The following is a 17104-nucleotide window of genomic DNA, read 5'->3' as shown; positions in this document are numbered from 1 at the left end:
ACCCACAGGTAAGCCCTCTGAGACAACACCATGGGCAGAAACCTCTGCTTTGCAGTTCTGTGGTCCAGACCCCAGTGGGTAGAGAGCTGTCACTCACCAGCCTGACCGATAGAGAGGGAGCTGGGAGCTGGGGAGAGCCCTGGATAGATGGGCTTGAATATGACTCAAGACCTAGGGTGGAGAGGAGCATCTAAAAGTCTCATTGGCCCCCTCCCCACCACAGGTGCCCTAAGTTTCTAGGAAGAGCCTGGCACCCATCACCACGCTCCACTGCCACGTGTCAGCAGCGATGAGATCCAAAACCAAACCGAAGTTAGCAGTGATGTGGTCCTGACGACAGCTTCTGCTCTCCAGCAGTGGCGAGGGGAAAGAGCTGAGGGACCAGCTTCTCTGTATTCCGGTGTAGAGGCAGGGTCCCCAGAGTGAGAGGTTGGGAAGCGCTCTGAATCTCTCCACTCCCCAGAGCATCCCCTTCCTTCCCTGGGAAGCTGGTCAGCGCCAAGCCTGCTGCTGTCCAGTGGCTCAGCACTGCCACATGGTGGACACTGGTGGTACTGAGCCCTAGCCCCTAAGGCACCACCTCTCCTCCCCTGTGCCAGATCTAGTAGTCTCTCCTGACAGCCCCCACTGGCTGAATAGTGGGGAGACTAATAAATTGGAATAGGGGTACATTTCCAAATCACACTCACTTCCTCCCAGCTTCTTGAAGAGACTTGAGCACAAGGAGAAAGGCTGGCATGAGGCCTTGGTTAGGCCATTTAAAGCCAGTGAGCAGTGTGGTGAGGAGGGCTGGTATTGGGACTAAGGTTGCTGTACTGGCCATGCTTTGTTCTTAAAAGTCCATAAACCTGGGCTTCCTGGTGGCACGGTGGTTGAGAATCCTCCTGCCAGTGCAGGGGACACGGGTTCAATCCCTGGTCCGGGAAGATGCCACATGCTGCCGAGCAACTAAGCCTGTGTGCCACAACTACCAAGCCCGCGTTCCTAGAGCCCGTGCTTGGCAACAAGAGAAGCCACCGCAATGGGAAGCCCGCGCACTGCAATGAAGAGTAGCCTCCTCACGCAGCAACAAAGACCTAATGCAGCCAAAAATAAATAAATTAATTTTTTTTAAAAAGTCCATAAACCCTCCATTTCCCACCACCATGAACAGACGCTGGCACCACTTCTAGGATATCCCAAATCTAGGCAGTTCTTACAGTGCCCTGAAAGAGAACCAGTAGCTGGGGACAGGCCCTTCCAACTCCCATGCCCCTCTGCCATCCTTGATGGACTCTGCCCTGCTGTACGATTGCATCACCACTACCCCCACCTCTCTAGGCTTCCCCAGACATCACAGTAACATGCTACCCCCCCCCCAATGCTCCAGCCCTCATCCACACTGTGCTCCAGTCCAACTGGACTCTGGGCGGTCAGCACAGGCAAGGTCAGGGGGTGACTTCTGTGCCCCGTGGCACTGCCACCTTGGCCTGGGCAAGAGGACTCCGTTCCTCCCACCCCCAGCCTCTCACCACTGTCCCAGCCCCATTGCTAGAAATAAAAAGACCAGAGTTCACCTTCCAGCCCAGAGAAATAACCACTGGGATTCCCAGCTGCCTCATGGAAACTGCTGCAGCAGCAGTGGATGGGCAAGCTAGACAGACTGTAGGTATGGGGGAAATTGCCCTTCCCACCTTGCTCGCATGGAGTTCCCTCCCCCGAGCCCCAGACCTTGGGGACTGAGCACGTGAAATCATCCTCCTTCTTGCATCATGCGTGTCCACATAGCCCCCCCACCCCCCTACCCCTGCCTCAAGCTCCGTGACCAGGGCCAGATGGTGAAACCTGAGCTCCAGGGGGGAACCTCCACCCCCTGCAGGGAACTGATGGGCAGCACAGTTGGCCAATCCTGGGGCTCAGAGGGTAGGTCTGCCTGCTGACCACTAGGTGAGGGAGCCCTAGGCTGCTGGCTCTAGAGAGGCCCCAGTCAGTAGCCAGACATGAGCTGTGAGGGTCAAACTGGCAGACTACACTGAACACAGCTACCCATCGGACCATCCACTGTCTGCCTTCCTGAGTCTCAGGCAACAGAAGACAGGTGGCTCTACCCTTGGCCAAGGGTAGGTGTGGCACTGCTGTCTGCTGCCGCCGTGCCCTCACTGGCCTCCACGCAACCAGACTCAACAGAAGGAGCTACAGCCATCTGAGGCTCCCGACCTGACCCAGGGCCATTCACCAGGAGCATGGGGCTCTCTGATGTCCAGCTCCAGCTGGTGCTGCTGTGGGCACTGGTGTGGGCACAGAGGGCAGGGTCTGTGTGTCCCTCCTGTGGAGGCCCCACACTGGCACCCCAAGCAGAACGAGCTCTGGTCCTTGAGCTAGCCAAGCAGCAGATCCTCGAGGGGCTACACCTGACTGGTCGTCCCATAATAACTCATCCTCCACCCCAGGCAGCGCTGACCAGGGCCCTCCGGAGACTGCAGCGGGGAAGTGTGGTTCCAGCGAATGGGGAGCAGGTCATCAGCTTTGCTGCCATCACAGGTGGGTGAGGGAGAGACAGGCAGAGAGCAGGCGGGGAAAGGGAGAAGGAAGGGGAGAATGACAGCGTCAGCAGAAGCAGAGGGAGCGCGGCACGGGAGGAAGAGGAGGAGTTGGAGCAGGACTGGCCTCGGAGTCCCTGCTTCTTCTAAACGTGGGAGCTAGGGAGAGCAGCTGGCAGGGCTTGCGGGAGTGTCAGGGGAGAGCGGCATCTCCGATCGCAGTCCTAAATCCCTTCTCCATCTTCCCGGCAGACTCCTCCGCCTCCACCTGCAGCTCCACGCTCACCTTCTACCTGTCCACTCCTCGCTCCCACCACCTGTACCACGCTCGCCTCTGGCTGCACGTGCTCCCCACCCTTCCTAGCACTCTTTCCTTGAGGATTTTCGGATGGGGCCCTAGGAGGAGACGCCGAGGGTCCCACGTCCTCCTGGCTGAGCACCAACTGACAGCCCCGGGCTGGCACGCCCTGACTCTGCCCTCTAGTGGCTTGAGGCAGGAGGAGTCTGGTGTCCTGAAACTCCAACTGGACTGCAGACCACTAGAAGGCAACAGCACAGCTGCCCCCCAAACTCAGCAGCTCCTGGACACAGCGGGAGAGCAGCGGCCCTTCCTGGAGCTGAAGACCCGGCCCAAAGAGCCTGGAGCAGGCCGGGCCAGGAGGAGGACCCCCAGCTGTGAGCCTGAGACCCCCTTATGCTGTAGGCGAGACCATTATGTAGACTTCCAGGAACTGGGATGGCGGGACTGGATCCTACAGCCTGAGGGGTACCAGCTGAATTACTGCAGTGGGCAGTGTCCCCCGCACCTGGCTGGCAGCCCAGGCATTGCTGCCTCCTTCCATTCTGCTGTCTTCAGCCTCCTCAAGGCCAACAACCCTTGGCCCTTGGGTACTTCCTGCTGTGTCCCTACTGCCCGAAGGCCTCTCTCTCTCCTCTACCTTGACCGTGATGGCAACGTGGTCAAGGCAGATGTCCCAGATATGGTGGTAGAGGCCTGTGGCTGCAGCTAGCAAGAGGACCTGGGGGTTTGGAGTGAAGAGATCAAACTAGGGGTTCCTAGGCAAAGGGCATCTGTGTCTGGAGGCATCAGATTCCTGATCCATACCTTCATCCAGTGGGTCACCTGGCAATATGACTGGGTTGACCCCTCTGGGACCCAAATGGGCACTTTCTTGTCCAGACTCTGGCACATCCCAGGCTGGTTGATGTGTGGGGAGATGGGGAAAGTGTGTCCTCTAAAGGAGTCTACCCAGAAAGTATGATTTCCTACCCTAAGCCATCTGAGAAGATGGCAGAGGTGAGGGAGGGAGGGTGGGAAGGAGAAGGCAGAGAAAAATCACTTAGTCCCTCCAGAGGAGAGGACGTCCTCAAGTGAGGGAAGGAAGAAGCAGACCAAGGGCCCACTGGGCTTGGGATTGGGGGAAACAGGCTGGCCAAGTGTAAGGGCTGTGGAAGTGCTTGAAGGGAGGCTCAAGAGGGAGCTGGGAAATGGGCTGACGGGAGGTGTTTGGGAGAGCCCCGGAAATGAGAGTCCAGAGAGAGGAGTGCTGAGCCTGAAAAGTTCTCTGGTTTTTCTTTGGTGGGGGGGGGTAGGACCCATCAGGGAGGCAAATGTTTACACTTTCCTAATAAAAATGAGGAAAAAAAATCAACAAGTGTGAGTCATGAAGAAGGTCTGGGATGATGGTTCAGAGCAATGGTTCTCAGAGTGTGGCCTGGGAACCTCCAGGAGGTCCCTGAGACCCTTTCATGTAGTCAAAACTATTTTCATAATAAAACTAAGATGTTATTTGCCTTTTTAATTTTCAATATCTCAGCAGCCTACGGTGGAGTTTTCCAGAGGCTGTAGGACATGTGATTACATCACCTTCCTGACATCTTTGTTAATGGGATGTGTGCTTCTGTATTCTTGTGTTACAAACTTTTTTTTCAGTTTTAAGTTCTAATATGGTAAATTGATATAAATCACGTAAACAAAAGCTCAGTAATTTTTCAGAACATAAAGGGACATTGAAGCCAAATTGTTTGAGAATGCTGATCTAGAGTCCTGGGTGGGGAGGAGAAAGCAATGCGCTCTAAAGAGCTCCCCTGGGGCTTCCCTTCTGGCACAGTGGTTAAGAATCCACCTGCCCATGCAGGGGACACACGTTTGATCCCGTGGGGTCCGGGGAGATCCCACATGCCGCAGAGCAACTAAGCCCATGAGCCACAACTACTGAGCCTGCGCTCTAGAGCCTGCGTGCCACAACTACTGAGCCCGTGTGCTACAACTACTGAAGCCTGCGCTTTTAGAGCATGTCTTCTGCAGCAAGAGAAGCCACCGCAATGAGAAGCCCTCACACTGCAACGAAGAGTAGCCCCTGCTCGCTGCAACTAGAGAAAGCCCGAGAGCAGCAACAAAGACACAACACAGCCAAAAATAAATTAAAAAAAAAAAAAAAGAGCTCCCTGGAAGGGGCATGTGTAAGGTCTCTTCTCCAGTTATCATTGATCTTGCCTGACCCCTGGGTATAACTGTCTGGGTCAAAGTCATGTGGGGGAGGGAGGCTAAAATAGGGCTCCTTATCTGTCCTCCCAGTTAATACATATATTTGTCAGGCCTCAGACCTCTTCCTAGCTTCACCTTTCCCCTTGACCCTCAGACTGAACAGTTAACTGACTGACTCTCGAGACCCAAGGAGGCGTGGTTCTTGGAAGCAGAGCTAGGATGTGGGAGGTCTACCTGAGGGGTGACAGAAAAAGAAGAGGCTCCTTTCCCCCACCATGTCTTCTCCCCTTTCTCATAAAGAAAGTTCAGAGATTAAAATAGCTGCCCCTTCCCCTGCATCCGGTAACCATGGCAACACAAGTCCAAAGGGACAGGGCACTCCCCTATCAGACACTACCACTCTGCAGTAGCAGCCTCTGCCGGTGTGCCCCTCTGTTTCTTTGGGCTTATGCAACCCCTGCATGGGCTCCCAGCCGGGCTTTGGTGGGGGGACCTAAGCCTCCTACTCCTTCACCTCCCCCAGTCTCCTCTGCCTCCAGTCAGACTCGAAGAAGGTGTCATGTGCCAGAAAGACCAGCAGAGGGAGCAGACAGCCTTGAAGAGCAGAAAGAGAGAGTGCCGCGTAGAGGTGCAGAGGTGGTCCCAGTCTCCAGTCTCGAGATGAAGGAAAGTAGGAGTTCTCCGGGAGCAGTGCTTCAGTCTCAGGGTTCCTTAGCAACTTTGTGAACACAGGCCCTGCGCTGCACCCAGAGCCTCAGCCGCTGCTCCTCCCTTTTATGCTCCATGGACCCCTCACCTTCCGCCCAGGGCTCCCAACCCAACTCTGTCCCAATCCTGTTTCCACCCCAAATCTGTCCCAACCCCTTCATGTTCTATCCAAAGGGTGAGGCCGGCAGAAAAACTACAGGATAGTCACGGAATGCTCAGTTAGCACCAACTAAAGTCGACGACCCTACTTCCAATATTTTCTCGGGTGAGTTTTTTCGTCACCCCTCAGCCCCCCAATATATTTCTCAATTTGTTTTTTCTGGCTCTGATTCAGAGCCTCTTCGTAGGCAGCCGATCCAGGGATCCACGCCGGGATTTACTGCCCACTACTAGCAGCATGTTCAGCGGGGGGGGGGGGGGTTAGGCAGTATAGGGTGCCTCAAGGGAGGGGGAGGATCCTGGGGGTCCTGGGGGTGCAATAAGCCCGGCACCCCCTCTCTTGCTTCCAGCTACCCCGCCTCATCCTCCAGAACGGCAAGAGGGAGGGAAATAGGAGGGAGGTGAGGGGCGAGCGGGAAGAGCGGAGGCGCGCCAGCGGCTAGAGAAAAAGTTTTTGCAAAAGGGAAAAAAAAGTTTGCGCTTCTCGCGGGTGGTCCCGGCTCGCGGCCCGGCGGGCTGGGCCGGCTGGAGGGCTGGGGGCCAGGTTGGGGGGTGGGGGTGGCCCCGAGGCTGCGCTGCTGTAGCCCTGTCCGCCCCCCCTCCCCACCGCACACCCCCCAGCCCAGACTCCAGCCCTGGACCGCGCATCCCGAGCCCTGCGCCCAGACAGAGGTGAGAAGGGGGGCAGGAGGGGGACCACCTGGGAGCGGTGGGGGAAGGGACCTGAGGGGATGCTCTACTTGCGAGGGTCTCTGCCCAGCCAAGGCGGGAGACCTAGGGCATAGAGGCAAAATAAGAGTGGGAGAGCCTGGGATAAGATATTAGAAAGTCTGGAGAATTTTTTCAAATGTATCTCCCTTTCTGTGTATTTTTTTTCTTCTGACAGTCTGTGTGTCTCTGTCTCAGGCAACTGTGGATCTCTTTGTCTCCGCCTCTCCCACATGTTAGGAACATCTCACTTTAATGAGGTTGGGATGAAGAGGTTGGAAGGACGGTTAGCTGGAGGTCTGCGTGATAGAGAGGGGACTCCAGGTGTGATTGTGAGCGCAGGGCAGGAAGACATCAGTGTTTCTGAAAGGAGGGAACAGCTACGGAGAGTCTCCTAGATAGGGTGTGTGAGGTGACAAAGCCACTGGGGGGCGGCTGGGCTTAAAGATCTGACCTGTCTTGTGACAGATGTGCTTGCTGGTGCATGTATTTGGGGGAAAAAGAATTGTCTTCTGGAGTAGGAAGGGGGCTGGTGGAGTCAGTCTCCAGTTTAGGCCCTAGGAAGACTCCCCAAGGAATTTGGACTCCTGGGTCCCAATGGCTGTGGGCAGGGTGCTAAGGAGGAGCTGAGGAGACCTCGTCTTGACCCTCTGACCTCAGGACCACCAGGGCAGCTGGGGCCAGCCACAGGGAGACCCCTACTGGGATGGGGCGGGACCACTGGCCACTGCCTGCCTGTGCATCACCGTTGGCCCCCCTCCCGAACGGGAGCTGGGGACCGAGGCCCCTCCTCTGGCTCAGACCACCCTGCCTGCCCTTGCTCCCCGCTCTGAAGCCTCTTTCAGGCCCCATGACCCCGAAACAATCCGTCCTGGGCAGCTAGCTTTGGGGACAGGATTAGGGAAAGGGGATCCCATAGACACTGGGGACTGAAGGTTTTAGGGCGCTGGAGAACTGGGGTCTTCGTAGGATAGGTCTTTACGGTCCAGTAGAGGGAGAAGGCAGCGCAGTTTCCCGGGGGGGAGTTGTAAGGGCCGGAATAAGGGTGGGTTTTCCTTGGGGGGCGGGGTCCAGAGACACCCCCCCCCATTATCTCCCAGGCATCCCCTGCCAGGCGGCACAGACCCCGCCCTTGACGTCACTAGGGGGTTCCCGGGGGTCTGGAGGGGTTAACCCTTGGGAAGCCAGCTGGGATACCCGGGAACCTAAGGTGTCCTGGCCCCTCCCCCTCCCCAGACACACCTTATTTTATTTACCCTAGTCACTTTCTCTCCCTGTAGTTTCTGGGTTCTTCTTTTTCACCCCACCAAGGGGACTCCCACTCTCCAACAGTGCCCCCCCCCCCCACGGGCGCCAATGCCAGCTCTCTGGATGCACTGAGGGGAGGAGGGAAGAATGTGTCCCGCCTCTCAGTCCACCCTCCCTCCACTCCGCTGCGGCTCGCTCGACTGGGCTCCCGGGGCGGGCGGGGGAAGCGGAGCCGTCTGCAGCCAGAGCCTGCGGCAGCGACTTGGGTGGGCCGAGGAGGCACGGGGGCGGGGAAGGCGGGACCGGGAGAAGGGGGGCGGGGCCGACTCCTGGGAGTTGGGGAGCGGGGGTGCGAGGGGGGATTCTGGAAAATTGGGAGACATAGAGGATGATTCAGGGCTCCAGCAAGGGAACCCTGGAGCTCCCTGCCCCATCCTGCGCTCTCATCCACACCCCAGAAAAACTTAATTTTCTGAAGCTGGAAAAGTTGGCGAAATCTTCCTTTCACTAATGTGAAGGGGAGACGTGGGTGGGCTGTGGCACGCGTGGGTGAGGAGGGATGTCGCCCAATTTCCATCTCGGCCTCCCCTATGGCTGGGCACTGGGGCAGGAAGATGACTGAGTAGGCATGTTTGGGGGAGTCTCTTTAGTTTTGGGGGGTCGTTTGCTAGCCCCCGCCTCCTTCCCCTGGGTGAGTCACAGAGGAAAGAGGCGGGAGAAGTGTCCCCCCATCCAGCTGCCAGCCAGCTGTGCCCCCCCCCCAAAGTAGTGCCAAGGTCGAGTTGGGAGGTCTTGGTTGCAGGATCCGGATCTCCGCTGGTAAAGGAGGAGTTAGGAAGAGTACAGCCCAGGCTGCGGGGCTCGGGCTGGGTCATGGGGTCCGGGTTCCGCTCCCCATCTTACCCCCGCCCTCACCCTAAATCCCAGCATCCTGGGATCACCCACCGCGCCGGCCGGCCCGCTCCCTGTCGCTCTCCACCCTACCCCGCCCCACCCCACCCTCAGTCCCGGGAGACAGGAAAACCCGGGGTGGAGTAAAAACTGGAGTTTGAGGAGAAAAGCGGACAGCGGCACCCTCTTCTCCCTCACTACTCCTCTCTAATGGATGACGTGTGTGTGTGTGTGTGTGTGTATTTTCCCAAAGTTTTCCCTCACAGCCCCTTTCCTGTTCCCCCAAAACAGACCAAAAGAGTTAGGCGGGCGCCCAGATTCAAACCACCCCTGAATAACACCAGCTTCCATCCTTTGTACCCAACAGACCCTGGAGGCTCTCCTCAGAAACTTTATCCCCTTCCACACAGTTTTCTGCCTTAGAGAGGAAAGGACAGATCATCTGGGCTCCCTCCTGGCCCCGTCAGCCTCTCTGGGCTGTGGCGAGGGCTCCCTCTGCTGGACACTGGAGAGGTTGTAGACGGGCTGTCCCTAGGCAGCGAGCAACAAATGAAGAAAGGGAGAGGGGCTCAGGCTGAGCAGCCAGCCCAGTGCCTGAGGTCAGTCACTCCTCCTCCTGAGTTCCCCCATCCCACCCCTCAAAGCTGGCCCATGGTCAGAACAAGATGAAACAGAGGGCCCATGGTATAAAATCACCTGAAGCTCACAGGCACAATTAGTGCACAACACTCCCCCTACACACACACACACACACACACACACACACACACGCACGCACGCACGCACAGCTCCCACCCAGTTCCCACAAAGATCCCCAAGACTGCCTCTGCCTCTGCCTCTATGGGACGTCTCTCCTTACCCTCCCCTGGCTGAGTGAAGCTCGTTTCAACTTGATTTCCCACGGCGGATGTCTTGGAGGTGCTCTGCCCAGGGTGTGGCATCTGAGTTAGTTATCTGACCTTCCATATTTCTCTCCTGCCTTTATAACTTGCAGATCTCCCTTCCCCTCCTGCAGTGTCCCCACACTCTCCTCTGAGACGCCATGTTCAACTCGATGACCCCACCGCCAGTCAGTAGCTATGGCGAGCCATGCTGTCTCCGGCCCCTCCCCAGTCAGGGGGCTCCCAGCATGGGGACAGAAGGTCAGTGCATACACCAATCCCCGGACCTTGATGACTGGCAGATCTCTCACCCAGTCCCAGGGATCCCTCGTCTATCGCCGGCCCCATGCCAGTTTCCCATATACGAAAAGATCTGAGGCCCCATGTCATTGGGGCTTGGAATATGGGATCAGGCCTTACCTGGGGTTTCAAGGTGAGACCTTATGTGTCCTCCATTCCCAACCCCCATTCCAGCTGTATCTCTTTTCTAGGACTGCCTGGCCTGCCCTTCTGCCACCAGGCCACCCTCATGTCCGGCCCCCACAGTTACGGGCCAGCCAGAGAGACCAGTAGCTGCACGGAGGGTGAGGCTTCGGGCAACATCTCTTTCCTTTCTGCCTCTTTGGGACTTGTCCTGAGGGAGAAAGTTGGCGGGCAGGGCATCTGCTTTGGAAGAGGAAATGCTTGGAGATGGGATCAAGGAATCAGAGCATGATCAAGAGGTCACAGATGGGGTCAACAGGGCAGAGTCTGGTGTCATTTCTTTTGGCTGAGAGTCAGGACCCATGGGCTGCATGCATGGGGGACATGCTCCTTTACCATATCTATCTCCCCTGTTTCCTGCCCCAGCCCCACTGTTTCCTCCTCCCCGGAGTGCAGTCAAATTGACCAAGAAGCGGGCTCTCTCCATCTCACCTCTGTCAGACGCCAGCCTGGACCTGCAGACAGTTATCCGCACCTCACCCAGCTCCCTCGTGGCCTTCATCAACTCACGCTGTGCATCTCCGGGGGGCTCCTATGGTCACCTCTCCATCGGCACCATGAGGTGCAGACAGCCTCGGGCTAAGAGGCCCCTAAAGGCCCTACCAAACCCCATTAAAAGCCTCAAGCCCTCCAAACCACCTGACCCTATTTGAATCCTTATCACTTCAAAGGCGTGGAAGCCCTCCTCAGTACTTCCCTGGGACTGCCTCAACCACTTCCCATACCGTCTTCCAGAAACCCTCCAAAGAGCTCAAGAACTCCTGAGGCTTTCTGAGATGATAGTCCTAAGTAACTGCCTCTCCTCCTCCTCCTCAGCCCATCTCTGGGATTCTCACCCCAGATGAATCACCAAAAAGGGACCTCGCCTTCCTTCGGGGTCCAGCCCTGTGGTCCCCATGAGCCCACCCAGGGTGGGATGATGCCACATCCTCAGTCCCGGGGACCCCTCTCAACTTGCCAGGTGAGAGTCCTCATATTGTCACCTGATTTCCCTCAGTTCAGGGTGGGTGGGTGGTAGACTTTTTAGGGGAAAGGTGAATGAAGAACAGAGGATGTAAAAGTTTTCAGTGCCAGAAAAATTAAGGGGTATGGGTGCCAGGGTTCGCTCCTTGGGGTTGAATCAGTCTCTTCCAAATGAGATCCCACCTTTCGCCCATCCCATTCACCAGTGCAGTCTAAGGAGGAAGTCTCTTCCAAACCCAGGGGTTCCAACTGCTTGGGTGGGGGCACTCAGGGCAGGAAGACCTGGCTGGGCTCTCCCTTCCTCCTGCTCACTTCTCCCTTCACCATCCTCACCTCTGCCCTTGGGGAAGCTGAAGTCTGAGCTGGATGCGCTGCTTAGCAAGCGCCCGGAGGAGCCCTTGGAAGGTGATATGTGCAGCCCCAACTCCACTGGCACGCAGGTAAGGGGGAGCGGGGAGCTTTACCCCTGCAACCTGAGCAAAACAAAAGCTGTCACCCAGGTGACACTAGGATTTTCTCTCCTACTCTAGGATCCCCTGCTGGGGATGCTGGATGGGCGGGAAGACCTGGAGAGAGAGGAGAAGCCTGAGCACGATTCTGTGTATGAGACTGACTGCCGCTGGGATGGCTGCAGTCAGGAATTCGACTCCCAGGAGCAGCTGGTGCATGTGAGCCGCAGGGGTAACAGGAGTGCTGGCTGGAGCCTGTAGGACATTCTGGGTGGGACATGGTGGAATCAGGCTAAGGGCAGGAGGTCAGAGGTTGGGTGCCCAGTGGGTAGACAGAAATTCAGGAGGTGTAGCTTTGTTTTAGAAACTTGGAAGAACGGAGCTGTAGGCTATGATGTTCTTCCTGCCTCTTCTTCCCCCATGATGGGAAGCCATGGAGGGATATGGTGGGGTGGGGAGGTCTAGGGCAGGTCTGTTGTGGATCTCAGGGACATAGGGAACCGCAGAGAACCTCTGCATCTTCTCCCTCAGCACATCAACAGCGAGCACATCCACGGAGAGCGGAAGGAGTTTGTGTGCCATTGGGGGGGCTGCTCCAGGGAGCTGAGGCCCTTCAAAGCCCAGTACATGCTGGTGGTGCACATGCGCAGACACACAGGCGAGAAGCCACATAAGTGCACGGTGAGGCACCCCCTCCCCAAGCTCAGGGTTCCTTTCTAAATCGGAGCCCCTACCAAGGCAGGGCCCAATCTGACTTTTGCCTTTATAGGTCCCTTCCTCCATAAACAAATATTCAAAAGCTGTATTTTATGACTAGGTTGGTATGAAGATGAACATATTGATATTATATATTAAAACACTTTCTTGGACCTAAAAGCTAATTTTCCCCCTTGTTTTTAAAAGAAATTAAAACATTTTTGTGGGCCCCTAGAAGTACAGTGGGCCCTAGGCACCGGGTCTGGAACTCTGTCTGATGGGGAAGCCCTGCACTGAGGACACACGCTCCCCTGATGACCCCTCCTAAGACAGTCTGGGCTCCCCATGCAGGAGACGTGCCCTGGTTTGACCAGGGGCTGCTCGCTGCCTCCGCTCCATGTCCCTGCAGGCCGAGTGCCTCCAGCTACTTCTGTTCCCCCAGCTCTTGCCTGCCCTTGTCCCTGAACTTTGGGAATTCTGAAGCCCCAGTGCTCTCCCATCCTGAGTTATATTCTCTGATATATGTCCCTTTTGAGATTCAGGGTTCCACTAATCTCCATGTCCTTCTGTCTGAGAGCGATCCTTTGACCCCCCATGTCCCCTAGTTTGAGGGGTGCCGGAAGTCATACTCACGCCTGGAAAATCTGAAGACACATCTGCGGTCACACACGGGTGAGAAGCCATACATGTGTGAACACGAGGGCTGCAGTAAAGCCTTCAGCAATGCCAGTGACCGAGCCAAGCACCAGAATCGGACCCACTCCAATGAGGTGAATGCCCCACTCAAGAGATCCTCCCCACTTAAAGAAGCCACCTACTGGGGAGGTTCCCCCATAAGAAATCCCTTAGCCCAGCACCCTCTCCACAGAGGTGAGTTCCCCCTACCCCCGACCCATATAATTCACCTGAAGAAGGTCTTTCTGAAACCAAGAATTTCCACTTACCACCCCTCCTCTAACCAGCCAAAGGGCTAAACTAAAATAGACACATTCTAACTAGAAGAGACCCCTGGTCCCTTCAACCCCTGAATTTATGAGGCCTCACAGACCTGGGTTCACCCCCTCATCTTTCCCAGGCCTGGGCTGTCAGTTTTCCTAATCTTCCCCTTGATCCTTTCATCCTTTACTCCAAGGGCCCTACTCTCCTTATTTCCTTGGGTGCTATGCATTCCTCCCTGACCCCCCTCGTCCTCACTTACCACCACTTTTTCCCATTTCTTCTGAATTCTCCCGCTTTGATCCTTTTGCCTGCTGTCTTCACTCTCCATTCAACAGAAGCCCTATGTGTGTAAGCTCCCTGGCTGCACCAAACGTTACACAGATCCCAGCTCGCTCCGGAAACATGTCAAGACAGTGCATGGTCCTGACGCCCATGTGACCAAGCGGCACCGAGGAGATGGCCCCCTGCCCCGGGCACCAGCTCTTTCCACAGTGGAGCCCAAGAGGGAGCGGGACGGAGGCCCCATCAGGGAGGAGAGCAGACTGACTATACCGGAGGGTGCCATGGTGAGGCAACCCCCTGCCTCCATACCCCCGCCTGCCCTGCTAACATCTTTCTAGTCCCCTCCCAACTGGTCCATCGCCTCCTGTGCAAATCTCTCTTCTGTGGCTGGTCCCCCAGTCTCTTATCCAAGTTTTGTTCCTTGGGCTACCTCAAATCTAGGGATTTTAGTGTAATTAATTATTTAATAGGTTCAACAAACTCATATATAGGAATTAGTATATTATTTTAGGCCTTGTGCCTGTATAATTTCACGTACTCCTCACAACAACTTCATGAGAAAGGAACTTACTCTCCCCATTTTCAGATAAGGAAACTGAGGCATAGATAAATTGTTCAAGGTCATAGAGCCCAAATTTGAGTCAAGGTAGTCTAGGCTCTTCTCATCACCTTTTCTCTAGTTTACCCTCGTCTTTCACTTGCTCAGCCCTCTCTATACCCTTAAGCAGTCACTGGGACACAGGCTTTAGTCACTCACCAAGTTCAGGGAACTGTGGGGAAGGGGGAGGGGTGTCACCCTTAGCCCTCATCTTCCCCACAGAAGCCACAGCCAAGCCCTGGGGCCCAGTCGTCCTGCAGCAGTGACCACTCCCCAGCAGGCAGCGCAGCCAATACAGACAGTGGTGTGGAAATGACTGGAAATGCAGGGGGCAGCACTGAGGACCTGTCTAGCTTGGATGAGGGGCCTTGCATTGCTGGCACTGGTCTGTCTACTCTTCGCCGCCTTGAGAACCTTAGGCTGGACCAGCTACACCAATTCCGACCAATAGGGCCCCGGGGCCTCAAACTGCCCAGCTTGACCCACACCGGTGAGAGATGGGTGTTGGGGGTGGTTGCTAGGCTGGGATCTGGACCTTCCCTGGGGTTGGAAGGAGGACTTCACCCTTCAGGGCTGCTATACAGCTCCTTTGTACAATTAGAAAAACGTCCTCCTTCCTCAAGATGCTTTCCTTCCATCTATCAGAAAATTGTTGTGACATACAAAATCTACGATGCAAATGCTGTCCCCTATGATTGTGCAGTGTACAACCTGTAGGACTGTTCACAGCGACCCTGAATCCCTGGTGACCCAGAAGCAGAAAGGGCATGGGTGAAGGAGGAGACAAAACTGAGTGGTTGGGCTTCCCTGGTGGCACAGTGGTTGAGAGTCCGCCTGCCGATGCAGGGGACACAGGTTCGTGCCCCGGTCTGGGAAGATCCCACATGCCGCGGAGCGGCTGGGCCCGTGAGCCATGGCCGCTGGGCCTGCGCGTCAGGAGCCTGCGCTCCGCAATGGGAGAGGCCACAACAGTGAGAGGCCCGCGTACCAAAAAAAAAAAAAAAACCCGAGTGGTCAGAGTTAAGGAGACTTCCTTGGGATTCCAGGACAAGGCTATCCCTTGGGGGAGGCAGGGTGAGACTCGGAGGGCTCCCTGGCCCCCCTGCCTTTTCTACCTATCACTTGCAGGAACTCCTGGGTCTCGCCGTCTGGGCCCCCCAGTATCTCTTGACCGCCGCAGCAGCAGCTCCAGCAGCGTCAGCTCAGCCTATACTGTCAGCCGCCGCTCCTCCCTGGCTTCCCCTTTCCCCCCTGGTTCCCCACCAGAGAATGGGGCATCCTCTCTGCCTGGCCTCACGCCTGCCCAGCACTACCTGCTCCGGGCAAGATATGCTTCAGCCAGGGGAGGTGGTACCCCACCCACTGCAGCACCCAGCCTGGATCGGATGGGGGGTCTTCCTGCACCTCCCTGGAGAAGCCGAGCCGAGTATCCAGGATACAACCCTAACGTAGGGGTCACCCGGAGGGCCAGTGACCCAGCCCGGTCTGCTGACCACCCTGCCCCAGCCAGAGTCCAGCGGTTCAAGAGCTTGGGTTGTGTCCACACACCCTCCACAGTGGCAGGAAGAGGACGGAACTTTGATCCACAACTCCCAGCCTCTGTCTACTCACCACAGCCCCCCAGCATCACTGAGAATGTCGCCATGGATACCAGAGGGCTACGGGAGGAGCCAGAGGTTGGGACCTCCATGATGGGCAGTGGTCTGAACCCCTATATGGACTTCCCGCCTGCTGATACTCTGGGATATGGGGGACCTGAGGGGGCAGCAGCTGAGCCTTATGGAGCTAGAGGTCCAGGCTCCCTGCCTCTTGGGCCTGGTCCGCCTACCAACTACGGCCCCAACCCCTGTCCCCAGCAGGTCTCCTATCCTGAACCCACCCCAGAAACATGGGGTGAGTTCCCTTCCCACTCTGGGCTGTACCCAGGCCCCAAGCCTCCAGCTGGAGCCTACGGCCAGTGTCCTCGTCTTGAACATTATGGACAAGTGCAGGTGAAGCCGGAACAGGGATGTCCAGTGGGTTCTGACTCCACAGGACTGGCACCCTGCCTCAATGCCCACCCCAGTGAGGGGCCTCCACGCTCACAGCCTCTTTTCTCCCACTATCCCCAGCCTCCCCCTCCCCAGTATCCCCAGTCAGGCACCTATACCCAGCCACCTCCTGATTATCTTCCTTCAGAACCCAGGCCCAACCTGGATTTTGAGTCCCCTACTCATTCTACAGGACAGCTCAAGGCGCAGCTTGTGTGTAATTATGTTCAGTCTCAACAGGAGCTGCTGTGGGAGGGAGGGGGCAGGGGAGATCCCCCCGCCCAGGACCCTCTCTACCAGAGTCCCAAGTTTCTGGGGGGTTCCCAGGTTAGCGTGAGCCCTGCCAAGGCACAAGTGGCCACATATGGACCTGGCTTTGCACCTAACTTGCCCAATCACAAGTCAGGCTCCTATCCTACCCCTTCACCATGCCATGAAAATTTTGCAGTAGGGGCAAACAAGGCTTCCCATAGGGCAGCAGCACCACCCCGACTTCTGCCCCCACTACCCACTTGCTATGGGCCCCTCAAGGCAGGGGGCACCAACCCCAGTTGTGGCCATCCTGAGGTGGGCAGGCTGGGAGGGGGCCCAGCCTTGTACCCTCCTCCTGAAGGGCAGGTGTGTAACCCTCTGGACTCTCTCGATCTCGACAACACTCAGCTGGACTTTGTGGCTATTCTGGATGAGCCCCAGGGGCTGAGTCCTCCCCCCTCCCATGATCAGAGGGACAGCTCTGAACATACCCCACCTCCTTCTGGGGCCCTCAACATGGCTGTGGGCAACATGAGTGTCCTACTGGGATCCCTGCCTGGGGAGACACAGTTCCTCAACTCTAGTGCTTAAGGAGTGGGGAATCACAGATCCACATTTCCTAAGGGGTTTCCATCCCCACAAAGAAGTCAGGAGGAGGAGCCATAGCGCCCTGGAATACCCCAGGGATGGGAGGTATGGGCTGGGGCTGTACACAGTCTAACTATATTTGGGGAGGAATTTGATAATGACACTGTTTCCTGATAATAAAGGAACTGCATCAGAAAGAGCCCTGCTTTATATGTTATTATC

The 17104-nt window shown here is 56.5% G+C and overlaps 2 protein-coding genes across 5 annotated transcripts; both read left to right on the top strand.

Annotated features, from left to right (window-relative positions):
• The first annotated feature begins 1983 nt into the window (after positions 1–1983).
• On the top strand, positions 1984–3782 carry INHBE (inhibin subunit beta E). Its single transcript, XM_081250128.1, has 2 exons — positions 1984–2520; positions 2772–3782. Exons 1-2 carry the CDS (start codon positions 2223–2225, stop codon positions 3527–3529), a joined length of 1056 nt encoding a protein of 351 aa, XP_081106254.1. The 5' UTR covers positions 1984–2222; the 3' UTR covers positions 3530–3782.
• Positions 3783–6167: 2385 nt separating this feature from the next.
• GLI1 (GLI family zinc finger 1) lies at positions 6168–17039 on the top strand. 4 transcript variants are annotated; one of them, XM_081248732.1, is made up of 13 exons: positions 6168–6546; positions 9089–9320; positions 9737–9863; positions 10094–10186; positions 10452–10647; positions 10902–11046; positions 11399–11488; positions 11579–11716; positions 12029–12178; positions 12799–12963; positions 13468–13698; positions 14235–14502; positions 15141–17039. In XM_081248732.1, the coding sequence occupies exons 3-13, from the start codon at positions 9764–9766 to the stop codon at positions 16883–16885; spliced, it is 3321 nt and encodes a 1106-aa protein (XP_081104858.1). In that variant the 5' UTR covers positions 6168–6546; positions 9089–9320; positions 9737–9763; the 3' UTR covers positions 16886–17039. The 4 variants fall into 4 exon arrangements, with proteins under 4 accessions (XP_081104858.1, XP_081104859.1, XP_081104860.1 ...); XM_081248733.1 differs by having other exon boundaries at positions 9716–9863; XM_081248734.1 differs by lacking the exon at positions 9089–9320.
• Positions 17040–17104: the final 65 nt, after the last annotated feature.

This window comes from Mesoplodon bidens (genome assembly GCF_964165515.1).
Source record: "Mesoplodon bidens genome assembly, chromosome: 11".
Lineage (NCBI taxonomy): Eukaryota > Metazoa > Chordata > Mammalia > Artiodactyla > Ziphiidae > Mesoplodon > Mesoplodon bidens.
This window is presented reverse-complemented; position numbering and strand designations above follow the sequence as displayed.